Source organism: Amia ocellicauda, chromosome 21 (assembly GCF_036373705.1).
Source record: "Amia ocellicauda isolate fAmiCal2 chromosome 21, fAmiCal2.hap1, whole genome shotgun sequence".
Taxonomy (NCBI): domain Eukaryota; kingdom Metazoa; phylum Chordata; class Actinopteri; order Amiiformes; family Amiidae; genus Amia; species Amia ocellicauda.
The window spans coordinates 21,116,661-21,130,226 of NC_089870.1; the positions used below are offsets into that span (position 1 = coordinate 21,116,661).

Sequence of the window (13,566 nt, forward strand, 5' to 3'; positions counted from 1 at the left end):
CGCTGGAGCCGCACAGAGCAGGTGTTCACCTCCTGACCGAGTCCGGGGCAGGTCCTGTTGGATTTGTTCACAACACGTCTCTCATTTTGACAAGGCTGGACACAGACTCGCGGTCGGTCCCCTGGCAGGACTTTGACACAGTCGGAAAAGAATGGAGTCCTTTCTGTTTCACTGAGATTCGGCGCTATTATTACACCGCTATAATGTCTCCTGTCGTGTAGGGTTCGAGCACAAAAAGTGTTTATAACTGAGAGGCATTACCAGTCTCTCCTCCAGGGCCATGTTCTGTAGTTGCGCAGTAAACAGTGATATCTACACAAATATCGCCAACTAACATAAATACATTTTCCCCTGAGAGAGAGAGAGATATATTTGTCTTTTACTCAAACATTTATTTTATATTCAGGGTTTCTAAAGCAATATAAATAGATCTAAATTAAAAGCAGAAGTGTTCTCTTCCCTCAGTCTATTGCGTCAAAAAACACAAGGCTTTAATTCGATGTGGTTGATCGGCTAATTCCTCCATAGAGAAGGTACTGTTCCTTGGAGAGCAAGTGTATTAAAACATCACGGGTTCCAAGCGAGTTCCTGGGTTCGACAAGTTTAACAGACTGAACAATAATGTCAGTCCCTTAAACGGCCTTCACATTTCCTCTATCTTTCTTTTTTCCTCAGCGGTTGCCTGGTTTTTCCACTAACTTTCTACATGTGCTGCGCTTTATTTACCAGTTTTATGTGGCTAATTGATGGGAAGCTCACTCTAGAGTTGCGGTCCTCTTTGAGGGGAAGTTACTGACTTATATAACGGCCCTGTGGGGAGAAAGAAAGCGAAGGAAAAAGCCGCAATATATCCAAGGACTCGGAGGGGTAGAAACAAGTCCAAACTACCTGCGCTCGTGTTCTCGGAGGGTTCCCTGACCCCTTTGGATTCATCTCTGCTGTTTCTCCGATTTAGCGTTGCCGCTGGTCGTCTCTCGCTCTGCGGTTTGGCTCGGGGCCCCTGCAAGAACCCAGAGGTTTACTGGCATCCACAGTTAACAAGGACCGGGGGGAAAACATGTTGGAAGTGTCAGACTGGCCAAGAACATGCAACTGTTTTGGCCGCCCTTCTGTGTCATTTCATGTCGAACCTGTCTGCTTCTCTTTCCTGCTTCCCTTCTCTAGTTTTGTTTTGTTTGAGGGAATGAAAATGTTACATTCTTGAGCTTTAGGGGAAAAGCATATTTTGTGGATAAGCAGCCACTACAAGGATACAAGTTTGTGGTGGTGTTTTTTTTCTGCCATCGGTTCTCCGCGCTGGGAGGGGAGGTTCTGGGCAGCAGGGAACTCTTCTCTTACAGACTGCCCCAGCCGACCCGTCTGAGTTGGCAGGTCGAGCTCATTCCTTTCCCCGAGACGGGAAGGCCAGCTGCGGCCCAAGGACACGGGCAAGGGGGTGGCCGGGCGAGGGAGGGAGGGATTGGGTGCCACCTGCAGCTCCCTCCACAGAGGATCCTGAAATGAAGTGTGGGGGAGAGAGGGCGCCAGGAAGAGCGTGGTTTAAAATCAGTCTTCATGTCTCTGGTGCAGTTTAATCATTGGCATGTCTGAGATACCCCTGCCCCCTGTTCTCCCTGTTTCTGTGGAGAGGTCAGACCATTACGGGTTAACAGAAGGCCACAAACAACATGTTTTCAGTGATGATTATATTGTGGGATCGTTTACGGAAGTCCTCCGTGGGGGGGTGACTGAATTTGAAGTGAAGAAAGACAGCTAAACAAATCAAGACCTGATATCCAGTCACTCTGTGTGCAGGAAACGATCCCAGCATGCAACTGCTGCGGCCAAGAGTCCCTTACAGAGGAAAATGAATTGAGTAAAGCCATTCATCGTGACTCATGTTTCAAACTGGCATATTCAATCCGCCCGTATATTTCCCATCTCTCACTCCAGTTCTCCTGCAAGGTTACATTCGCCTGCGCTGCGTTGTGATGTACGTTTCCTCCCGTCCCCAGGCGTCGAGGAGGGCTGGGTGTCACACCTGGGCGGCCCGCACCGCTCTGTCCTCCCCCAGGAGACGGAGACGGAGGTCAAGACTTCAGCCCGTCCCCTTCCCCGCCCCAGCCCGTTTCTCTCTGTGCTTCACTGCTTTCCAAGGCCGTGGTTTTGATTTGTTTATTTCTCATGAATGCCTGAGAGGCCACTTCCTTGGTGTAGAAATGCTCTGAATCGGAGAGCGATAGGCGTTCGTTTTGATCCAGTTTACTGTTCAGATGCCCGCTTCTGTAAGCAAGGGTCCTGACATCACCGCCCCCCTGCAGGCGTTGATTCCTGTGAGCATATTGAGAAACCGCGGTGAACATGCATGCATATATATTTACATATCATTAAACCTTTCGGCGTCAACAGCAACACAAACACTGCGCTCCTGTGGATCGCCCCAATGTACAACACTAGCTCCTCCGTCAGCCAATATTTAAATTCTGTAATCGATCAAATACACGGTTAATAAGCTTTCCTTGCCAATGCCGGTACTTTATATTAATATTTTCGGTGCCTTCCTTAATTCCACACTTCTCAGAGCACTCGGCTCTATTACCGCTTCATTTAACCTCATAAAATAATGATCGGGTGTGAAGAGAGACGTTTTCGAGGGGAAACATGTAATTAAGGTTATGAGGGAACTGTCTGATGTCATAGGAGCTCGACTGAAAGTACCGTGAAAAACCAACACGTGCTAAACAAAGCAAGATAACTCAAAAGGAAGTTTGAGTATATTTATAAATAAATACTTATACAAAACACTGAAATAAACCATCGCAAAGCATCTACAGTTCGACCTCAGGGTTTTCGGTTCTGTGGGGAAGTGGCCACCCATTGAGCCGCCAGCAGCGAGGGCTGGATCCTAATTAAAACTTTCCTTTAATCACGGAGCACTCTTCCAAAGCCACCAGATTGCATCACATGGCGTTGACTTTCTGACAGCCCATATGTCACACAGCAATTAATGACTTAAAATAGGCCTGTAAAACAGCCAGCGTCTTCAAACTGTGGTTTCCTTTTGATGTTGTGTAACTGTAAACTGTTTTACTTAGTGTGTGTGTGTGTGTCTTTAAAGGGGGTCTCTTTCTTGTAATAATGTCTAAGTGTGTAGTGTTCGATGGCTGGGAAAGACCGGTGTCCAAATATCGGTTTGGCTGGTGTTTCATATTTAATCATCAAAAAAAGTATTTAAAAATAATTACCTTTCTAAATATATTGTTCCTTTCCTGTAGACAAACATAACTCAGCATAATCTCTTCTGGTCACATGTACGGTCTATTGTTTGTGAAGATGTTAGGGTAGAAAATAGAAGTTTTTAATTTGAATATAAGTATAAGGGGAATAACCGACAGTTAATGAAAAGAGTTTTGAAAGTTTGATAAACCCATCAGCCGCCCGCGCTCCTCTGCTGGAATAAAGTAGGACAATCCCCCCGTTCCGAGGGCCAGGGGAGTCTAATTTTATCTCGCTGCAGCCAATCCTTTAGTATAAGTAAAAATCTATTTGAAATTGCTTAAGAGTGCCAGAGGGTAAGTTAATTTCACACCGCGTTTAAGGAGGGAAGGCTGCGGGATACGGGCTGAATGGAGGAGGCCGAGTTAATCGAGCCGTGAATGCCTGTTGCAGTGTGCCGTTAAATGGGGGGTGGGGGGGTAGGATCCCTTCAAGATGGAAAGTATTACAGCCTGTTTTGTACCCGGGGCTACAAAACTGAGAGGCCGGTTTGTCTGGGCTGGGGATGGTGGCCGTGTCGGGGGCTTTACGGCGTTAGGCAGGAATGGCAGCTGGGAACAGCTGGCTCTTTTCATCCGCGGGGTGTAACTTCATCCACCTTCCACGAGTCCCGGATCCAGTTCGGCACCGTTAGGACTCCATGAAGTTAAGGGATGGTTGACCTGGAGCTGTACACCTCATTTCTGTTTCGTTTCGTAAGAAAAAATTGTGTGTTTATTTAGGAAAAGACAACACTTATCTCATAACTGTAAACTGATGCTGTAAACCATCCTCCTTGTCCATCAGTATCACCAAACTGAACCATACGATGTGAATGAGTAGGCGGGGCCTCGGCACACATGGTCTCGCCATGTTTTGCGGCCCGTACCGGGGCTGTGCCAGAGGTTCACATTCAGCCGCAATACAAAGGCCAATGTCAGGACCGATACTAACCAGTTTGCAAACGGCAGAAGATATTAGCGGTCTCCTAATCCTGTGACATGTAAACACAGACCGACTGATCGCTGCCGCCGCCTTTTCATCCTCCGAGGGCTTTGATCTTTCCCCCGTGTAAAGGTTATGAGCTTCAGATGTGCCAGATGCCACTCGTTTCGAGCTCTGAAACCGGAACGGCTGGAGAGAGACGCCTCGGTGTTCGAGCTCCGGTCCGCGTGTTCATCCTAGACTCGGCTCTGTGCCTTCAGCTCATTGACATGCACAGCGCAGGGCTCGGCAAGTGTGTAGCTAGAGGGAGTCTGATCGTTTGTGGGTTTGAAAGCCGCGCTGTAATTCCCCAGGTAGAATTAGGAATATGCAGGTTTATGGTTCAGGAAGAACCTGTCAGGAGCAGCGGCTGGAAACTTTCATTTAGTCAAAGCCGAGCTGCTCTTCCTCTACGCTGTTGTTTATTTATTTTTCTGTTTTTGTACATCTTCAGAATCCATTGTGGTTTAACTGTATTTCCTGGAGCGCTGGGATCTCTGTCGGTTTGTGTTTTTCACCTGCTGAACTATAATTAGCTAAAACGTGACTTAAGCGTTTAAAGTCACAGCATTAATATACAGAATCGGGTTTTAAACTGTTAGTTATTTAACTACTTGAGATCAGTATATAGTGTTTATTATGGATGATTATATTTAGCTTGACGTTATGTTACCAAGGATGACTCGAGAACAGACATATTGTGTGTGTGTGATTAGGTCTCTGATAAAAGTAAGAGCTTTATATGATATGAAATGATATGATATGATAATGGCCTCCGTATCTCTCTCTGTGCTCGGGAGCAGAGTGTGTCCTGCAGTGAATCATGTGCGACCGGTCTTCCCTGGAACAAACACAAGGGGGTGAAAACAGTGTGTAATCTAGAGATGCAGGCCACCGCAATTTCACATCCCCTTGCAGAATTCCCACAATGCTCTCTGGCAAGGGGGAGGCGCCCTGTGCCGCTCTCTGATTGGGCAGATCGTTGTCTCGGCGTCTCTGTGAGAAAGCTTAAACCGATGGATGTGTTGAGATGGTACGATTTCATGTGATGGCTCCTTAAGAGAAGAAAGTGCGTTGTGTTAGTGTCTCTAAGCTGGCCATGATCTCAAGTCTTACTCATCCCTTTCCATGTGGATTAAAGAACAACAACAGTTAAACACAAAAGGCTGTGGTTACTCACACTAGTAGGGCTGTAGTTGAGAGCGAGGGATAAAAACAAAAAAAAGAATAATGACGGGGAATATGATATATATCCACCGGCCAAATATTTCCATCCTTTCACAGGCCGGTTGTGTTTATCGTCCTTATTTGGATACAAGAGGCTTTTTCCAATCTTTGTGTGCGTGTGCGTGTGCGTATGTACCGACTGCAGACTCCTGTGTGTGGTAACTGATTACAGTATACATACAATAACCCACAACCCTGTATTTATCTATATCCATTTCAGTGATCTGGCGTTTTAGTGAAGACCGTTATGCATTCATTATGAAAGTGGCAGTTTGATATTCTCCAATAATCCAATCCTCCGGAGTCAAGACGATCTTCACCTTCTCTACCGTCTCTTCCTGACGTGTTTCACGTTCCACACGTATGAACTCCGCAGCGTGTTCCTCTCCTCGCAGACACCGCCTGGTCCCCGAGCCTTTGCCAAAGTCACGCCGACCAGCCGGTCCTTTGCCGTTCGTGCGGCTACATCTGGAAAGGATTTGGCTTGGAAACGTTATCAATCAGGCAGCGCTATTAGTGTCTGATCTGGCCGGCTTTCCCCAGCGTTGGGCTCGAGCGCCCGGCTGCACTGTTGTCGTCTCTCCCCTCCTGCTCGCTGGAACATGGCAGACTTCCACACACAACATGAAACTATTAACCCCGAGCCGGTTTCCCCTCTCTGGCCATTCAAGCACTGGATCCCGGGGAGGAAATAGGCTTATTGACTAAATGTGTTTGGCACAACATGATCTTTGTGTGCAGAGGAACTCGGGGAAGATTGCTTTCAGACCAGCGGGGCTGCCTCCGCACCGCGATGGCCGATTCGTTTTTGATGTCCTATTGTAATTTGGCTCATTAGGGAGCAGTGAATGATTTGTAACGACACCCATACACGAGGGACGCACCTTGGGGCAGAAATGAAAATGGGAACCAGGAGGGGTTTTGGCATCGGCGGGGGAGGGTTTACAGCGCGCTCTGCAGACTCTTGTGAGGTCTTGATGTCGGTGTTGCCTTCAACCTTAAACAGAACCAGCTTGGTTTAATGACCTCCACCGTGTTTGCGTTGTTACAGGCGTGTGCTCCATGTGCAACTGTCGGAGCGTAAATTAGACACGGGCATCGGTGAAACCGTTTCCAAGCAAAGGTCAGTCAATCAAAATCTGATGATGTCGTTTTATTCCGGATCCGCCGTCAGGGATTAAAACTCAACCGAAGTCCAGCCAGTGTCTGAGGACCTCTGTGGACTTGCCACTTGTGAATTGTACACTAGACGCAGCACAGAGGTTCCTTCTATATCGCTCAATCTAAGTTAAACCTGAAGGCAGTTGCCATTAAGGCAGGGAACAGCAGGAGAGGCAACAGGATACGTTGCTCCATAAATATTGCAGAAGGATGTTAACACACTGTATATCGTCATCTCCGAGGAGAATGTGGAGCGGTCGGGTTTGTCGATCAGCGATACCGTGAGCCGGAGTGAGGGGTTTCGCACGTGAGAGGACACGGCCAGGTGCACAACGAGAGACGTTGTGCAAACACAAAGTGGGGATCTCTATCCCGGCTTTCATCGGGGGCAGGGGGGGACACACAGGTCCTGTAGAGAAGTGAGCTGTGACTCCTGAATCGGGCTTCCCGTCCTGCGCTGACGCCAGCTGCTCTGATCACAACGGAGGCCAGTGTCAATAAGGCAGGCGGTGTTGGCAGCGCCGGGATCCTACGCTAAGAGCTCTGAGTTTCCAGGGGGTGCATGAATGAGCTGTTGGCATGTTTCCTTGCACAACGGATTGTGTTGAGCGCACATCTGCCCAGGCATGGCCCCTCTCCAGTAGGGGTTTATATTTCTGCCGTTCTCGGCTGCGTGCTGAATGTAGGCCGTGGCTGTACGGTAATTATTCTATTAGCGAAGTTAATTACACATTTTTAAGTGGAATGAGCGCAGAGCTGGATCTAAATATCCCCTTCAGTCACACGATTTTAATTTACTTTTTGAGATGGTGCTTGTGTCCGCTGTGAGAGGACAGCTCTTGAGGAACACAATGTAGTGTACGCAACGTTCACAACGGAGGCCATCCAGTGTGGTGCTGCTGTGCCAAGAGTGGTGGTCTAGTTTTCATAGTTCGTTCTCTCTGCCCCATTCCCTGCCAACGCACGAGTGCCACGGCGCCGGCTCTGCATTCGGCACAAAACCACAGGCCGAAACGCCAGTCCAGTCGTTGGTCCCAGTGTCTCCCACTATGTAAGCTTGTATAATAAATATAAACTGGAGAGATTAATACATTGGGCTACAACTGTCTTCAAAATGCATTTTCCTGAAAGCTCAGTTGGTTAAACCTTACAAATGACATTTCCCTGCTTTTCACTCCCCTCCTGACAGAAGTCCCACCAAAGAGATTCGAATCAAAAAGACAGTGGACGCCTGGATTGGCACAATCAGCAAGGATATTCAGGTACGTGGGTTTGGGATTAGATGTATAAGAACAATAGACACAGTGTCTCAATGGATTGGGCAGCCAATTAACCAATTAATCAAGAGAGAAAAAAATATTGGTTTTAAAGCCCATATAAAGTGTGACAAATGCAAAGACAAAACAGTTCTGTGCAAACGTTTTAGGCAGGTATGAAAACATGCTGTAAAGTAAGAATGCTTTCAAAAATAGACATATTCATAGATTATATTTATGAATTAACTAAATGCAAAGTGAGTGAACAGAATTTAAAATCTAAATCAAATCCATATTTGGTGTGACCACCCTTTGCCTTCAAAACAGCATCAGTTCTTCTGGGTACACTTGCACACAGTCAGGGATTTTGTAGGCGTATAGTCAGGTGTCTGATTAAACAATTGATCATCAATTCAATATGTAGGTTTAACACAATCATTAACTGAAACAGAAACAGCTGTGTAGGAGGAATAAAACATGGAAGACTAGTGCCCAAAAAGCCACACCTCCGACGTGGACACAAGGCCAAGCTACTCAACTATGCATGGAAACACAGGAACTGGGGAGCAGAAAAATGGCAGCAGGTGCTCTGGACTGATGAGTCAAAATGTGAAATATGTGGCTGTAGCAGAAGGCAGTTTGTTCACCGAAGGGCTGGAGAGCGGCACACGAATGAGTGTCTGCAGGCAACAGTGAAGCATGGTGGAGGGTCCTTGCAAGTTTGGGGCTGCATTGCTGCAAATGGAGTTGGGGATTTGGTCAGAATGAATGGTCTTCTCAATGCTGAGAAGTTCAGGCAGATACTTATTCATCATGCAATACCATCAGAGAGGCTTCTGATTGGCCCCAAATGTATTCTGCAGCATGACAACGACCCCAAACATACAGCGACAGTCATTAAGAACTATCTTCAGTGTGAAGAAGAACAAGGAGTCCAGGAAGTGTGGTATGGCCCCACAGAGCCCTGATCTCAACATCATCAAGTCTGTCTGAGATTTAATGAAGAGAGAGAAGCAGTTGAGGCTGCCTAAATTCACGGGAGAACTGTGGTTAGTTCTCCAAGATGTTTGGGCCAGCCTACCTGCCAAGTTCCTTCAAAACCTGTGTGCAAGTGTACCTAGAAAAATTGATGCTGTTTTGAAGCCAAAGGGTGATCACACCAAATATGGATTTGATGTAGATTTTTCTTCTGTTCACTCACTTTGCATTTAGTTAATTGATAAATATAATCTATTAACGTCTATTTTTGAAAGTATTCTTACTTTACAGCATTTGTTCACACCTGCCTAAAACTTTTGCACAGAACTGTATTCAAATGCATGTACAGCTTCTCACTGAGATCTTGTGAAGAGGGACAGATTGGTAACGCTTCACCATTAACTCTGCCTTCAACTGGCTAGATAAACACAAGTGAGTTGTAGCTCAGAAAGACGGGTTCATATTAATATTCAACGTCAAGGAATTCCCATCTTCCTACGTGTCTGAGTCGGGGACGTTGAGCACATCCTGCCAAATAATGTAATCTGCATTCTTGCCTTAGGATAAAAAATGTCTAGAAGTCATTTTGCCCGGAGGGGGAAATCAAGACTTTTAAAGACTTTGTGGCAGATGGAGGATTGTTGTATTATTTCCTCTGATCACCAACAACTCTTCGATTTGGCGTCCGTTTAAATGTGTGAGCTTTCTCAGCCGAGACGGAGAGAGAACTTTGCTCCAGAGGTATTAAAGTATTTTAAATCCCAAGCGCAAGAATCGTAAGGGCCACAAAACAATGGCAAGAGGCTTTACATAATGTTGGTGTTTGTGTTCTACGTATATTGTTTTGTTGTGCAAGTTTACAGAGTATAAAACAATAATTGTGTCTAGAGTTTGAATGGGTGTCTCAGTAATAACTGGGCCGTGTTGTCGGTTTCGAGCATAAAATGCATCGTGTCTCTCCATCACAGGCCGAGATCTCGAGAAGAGACTGTGTTTCGCGCATGAAAGTGGCGGACAGAGAAGCCCAGAGCGCTTCATCGCAGAGAGGTCGCGGTGCCAAGGACGTCCGACCGCACGGAGATGTGAAGAGCAGAACTCAAAGCAAGCCCAGCACGGCGGGGGGGAAAACCCAGAGCACGGCGGCGCTGGTCCTGGGGGCAACTGAAGGACGGGCGGAGAGTCCCAAAGCGCGAAGCAGAGCCCTCCCACACGGTCTCCAGAGGAAAGACTTTCCGTCAAAGGTGGGTAGGCCTCACAGATGTGTCTGCGCTGCATTAGCGGTTAACACAAGCCGCCGTTGCTTCATAACAGGCACTCTCTGTGGATCGGGGGGAAACGCACAAATATCTAGCAACAAGTAGGGGGTCTGCCATTTCAGGGTCTCGTCTGTGAGGAAGCTGTGTGTGTCCGATCGGCCCTGGTGCCGGCGTTGCTCCGAAACCATTTACTTTTTACAACTGAACTCTGAAAGGTTACCGGAGTTTGAAAAACTGTAGACTTCACTTGATTGATGGCGGGAGACTTTTAATGATTGATGGCTGGAGACGTGTATTGATTGATGGCCGATGAGAGGAGGTGAAAAACTCTGGATGCTTCCAGCAGATTGTCATTAAAACTAGTTGGTAATCGAGTTGGAAAGCACTGTTTTTGTTTGTCAGATGGTTCACTACAGAAGTCTTCGTTCATGAAATCATCGCAGGCTTAGGGACGAGTTAGGATAGGAGGAAGCGTTCAAGCGTCCCCTTAAAACCCCGGTGGAGTGACACCAGGAAGGCACTGGTTTTTGTGTGGCTGTTGCCGTGTGGATGCCATGAGAAAATACACCCTGTCGGAATTAAGACGCCTCCAGGCCAAGATTTGAAGAGCACTCAGCTAACAAGGTGCCGTCTGGGGGCTGAGTTGTCTGAAGGAATCAGTGCAGGCGTGTTTCACACACGGAAACGGCGCTGCCCACACGCACTGCCGAGAACACGGAGGCAGGAAACATTTCTCGGCCGTGTTTGTTTGTTTGTTTGTTTGTTTGTTTGTTCTCTATTCCTTCCCATAAGTGAGCTTTGACTGAGCTCTAGTATAACGATGATGGGTGACTTAATTACACATCTTTGCCCATTTTGAAATCTGTAAAACATATATAATCCCACCCCCATCATATCCATATCTCTTCTGTCATGCTTTACTTTAAGGACACATACTTTAGGATCTTCGGTGGCACGTGTTGTTAAGTGCGATCTCTCATGTCTCCCGTTGCAGAGGCCGGCGGGAACATCCACATCGGGTGGGGAAGACGAGGAGTATCTGCACAGGGTTTACGGGAAGGCCGCGTACCAGGGGCAGCGCAGCTCTCTGAAGAAGGCGCCCTACCTCCGGTTCAACTCCCCGTCCCCGAAGTCCAAGCCCCTCCGGCCCCGAGTGGTGGAGTGCGTCAGAGGTGAGTGACCCGCCGTGGCCCCGTCGCCCTTTGGAGCCCCTTTGATGATGGTGTCACTCTTTGAAGCCTCGTCCCTTGCCTGGGCAGGAGGGCAGCCCTGCGTAGCGTCTCGTAACTGGTCGATGCGTCTGAACAAAACCAGAAATTGATTCTTTCGTTCATGCTTTCTTGCGGTTTATAGAGTCATTTACAAAGCAAACATGTATTTGGCCACCAATAGCCAACAATTAGACCGTATTTGCACACGTTTGTAACAGAAATCCCTTTTTTAATAAACGCTGAACTGCTGAGGAGTCAGGAAACTACGAGGAATAATGCATGTTGATGATGCAGCCCTCTGGGTTCTCGGCTCCTTATTCTCTTTGATGAGGAGGGTTGTTGCTAAGCAGCCTAAAGTACATCTTTGATGTTAAACAGCAGCCTGTCATAATTGGTCCTGATGCACTTCGGCACAAACAGCGCGTCTTGGAGAGAGAGATGTGGAGGAGCAGGAGCAGACGGAGAGCGTCCGCAGAGCCGGCTCGGTCCCTCTGGATGATCGTGCGTCTCAACTGCCGCCCAGTCCATGTCCACACTGCGTAATTGTCAGTCTCGGTTAACGAGGGACAAGCAGAATAAAGCGCAGTGGGATTTTGATGCAGAAGGAAAACAGATACCGCGTTCAGTTTAGATGTCAAAGATCTAGTTGTTGACTTTACCGATAATGCAAATTGTATTTCTCCAAGCTCCCACCTTTTCTAACCGATGAAAACCCAATGCACAACTACGCAGCTTGCCATCTAGTCATGTTGTATTGTTGCTGCCGGTGAGCAAAACAATGTCTGCTTATCGTCCTGATTAATGGTCACCCAAGTGGAAAGCAAACAGCCGACGGCCAGTTCTCCTCTTCAGTGTGGTCGTAAAGAAAAGCAATTCCCGCTTCGTGTGCAGTCATTCTAGACGTCCTTGATGAGAATAAAGCGACTTAATTTACTCTAGTCTTGTCAGTTAACTTTAAGATTCCTTGGCACCGGAGTGGACTTGTTGCTGTGTTTCGGACAGATAACGTCGATAAATGTGCCGTCTGCATGTTCAATCAGCAGAGCGACGGGAGCCACAGGGAAACCGAAACACAATTCCTTGAAGGCAGATCACAGGGAAGTTATTTTGTGTGGGATGCTCAGTTCTCATGCCCAGTCCAGCGCAGGCACATTTATCAATACCCAGGATCAATCAAACAGTCGAGTATTGACTTGTATTCCTGGCGCGCTCTCTAGTTCCTTGATAATATTTGCTTTGTAAATAATGCATCTTGGCATCATTCCGAAAACAGGCCGCCTGGAAACGGGCTTCATCTACAAGTTGACAGATTTTCTCACAACCTGTTACCGAAGCACTAAATATCCCAGCGGTTTGTTCCCAACGTGTAGCTGAACTTGTTTGAATTCTTTATTCGCGTTGGATCGGAAACCAGCGTCTGGTTATCGTCTTCACGTGCCTGAGAAACTAGTTAGGAGAGGAATCCGTGAATATCAACAAGCTTCTCGGAAAATGCATGAATTCAATAATATCTGTCAGTGTGTTCATTAGCATATTTATTTGATTTATTTATTCGATAAAAAAAACACATTTAGTTTACAATCTCTCATCAAACCCTCGGAGATCATGGTCTTTCTAGCAAAAAAAACACGCACATTTCTTTTAGGTTGAACGAAAAAATAGTCAAATCCTCTGGGAATTAACTTACATAGTAGTATGCAGTATATATTAACATCTTTATCCACTTATTCATGACAATTCTAAAAGGTGCATATTAGTGTAACAGAAAAAAAAACACTGCGTATATCCTTGCTTTTTATTTTATTTTATTTTGGGAAAGGTTTTGCACTCCAGAAAGTTTAATTTCGTCTGTTCCGGATTCTTCAATATGTCGCCTGGTTTCCTCTCAAGAAAGTCCTTAAACAAGGAAGCAGTTTAAGTCCATAGATAAAAACCATTCCCTCTCTCTTTGTGCAAATGCTTGCATTATGTTTTTCGCTTTATCTTAAACATAAGCTCCCTGACCCAATTCCTGGCTGCAGATCTCCAGCTGAAAGACTGAGCCTCGCTTTTTATGCGAAGATGGGAATCGTAACAACCTTTTAAGCACCGCGGGTCCCCTCTCCGTTTCCTGCAGCAGAGCGACGCGGTAATTAAGGCAGACAGCTAACAAGAGCGGCTCATAAACAGATATTTAGATGTGCTTCCGCGCTGTGTGTGTTTTTGCAGTGATGCATAAATTGCCCTAATGTGCTTACATGCGATCCGAGGATATTTGTG

General features: G+C 46.7%; 1 protein-coding gene across 1 annotated transcript in view; it reads left to right on the forward strand.

Annotated features, from left to right (window-relative positions):
* The window catches only part of kiaa0586 (KIAA0586 ortholog), a 129,502-nt gene that overhangs the window by 67,811 nt on the left and 48,125 nt on the right, over positions 1-13,566 (forward strand). The window contains exons 11-13 of the mRNA XM_066694391.1: positions 7,796-7,868; positions 9,809-10,081; positions 11,091-11,268. Of these exons, the coding sequence (XP_066550488.1) occupies positions 7,796-7,868; positions 9,809-10,081; positions 11,091-11,268 (524 nt within the window). The remainder of the gene's footprint in view (positions 1-7,795; positions 7,869-9,808; positions 10,082-11,090; positions 11,269-13,566) is intronic.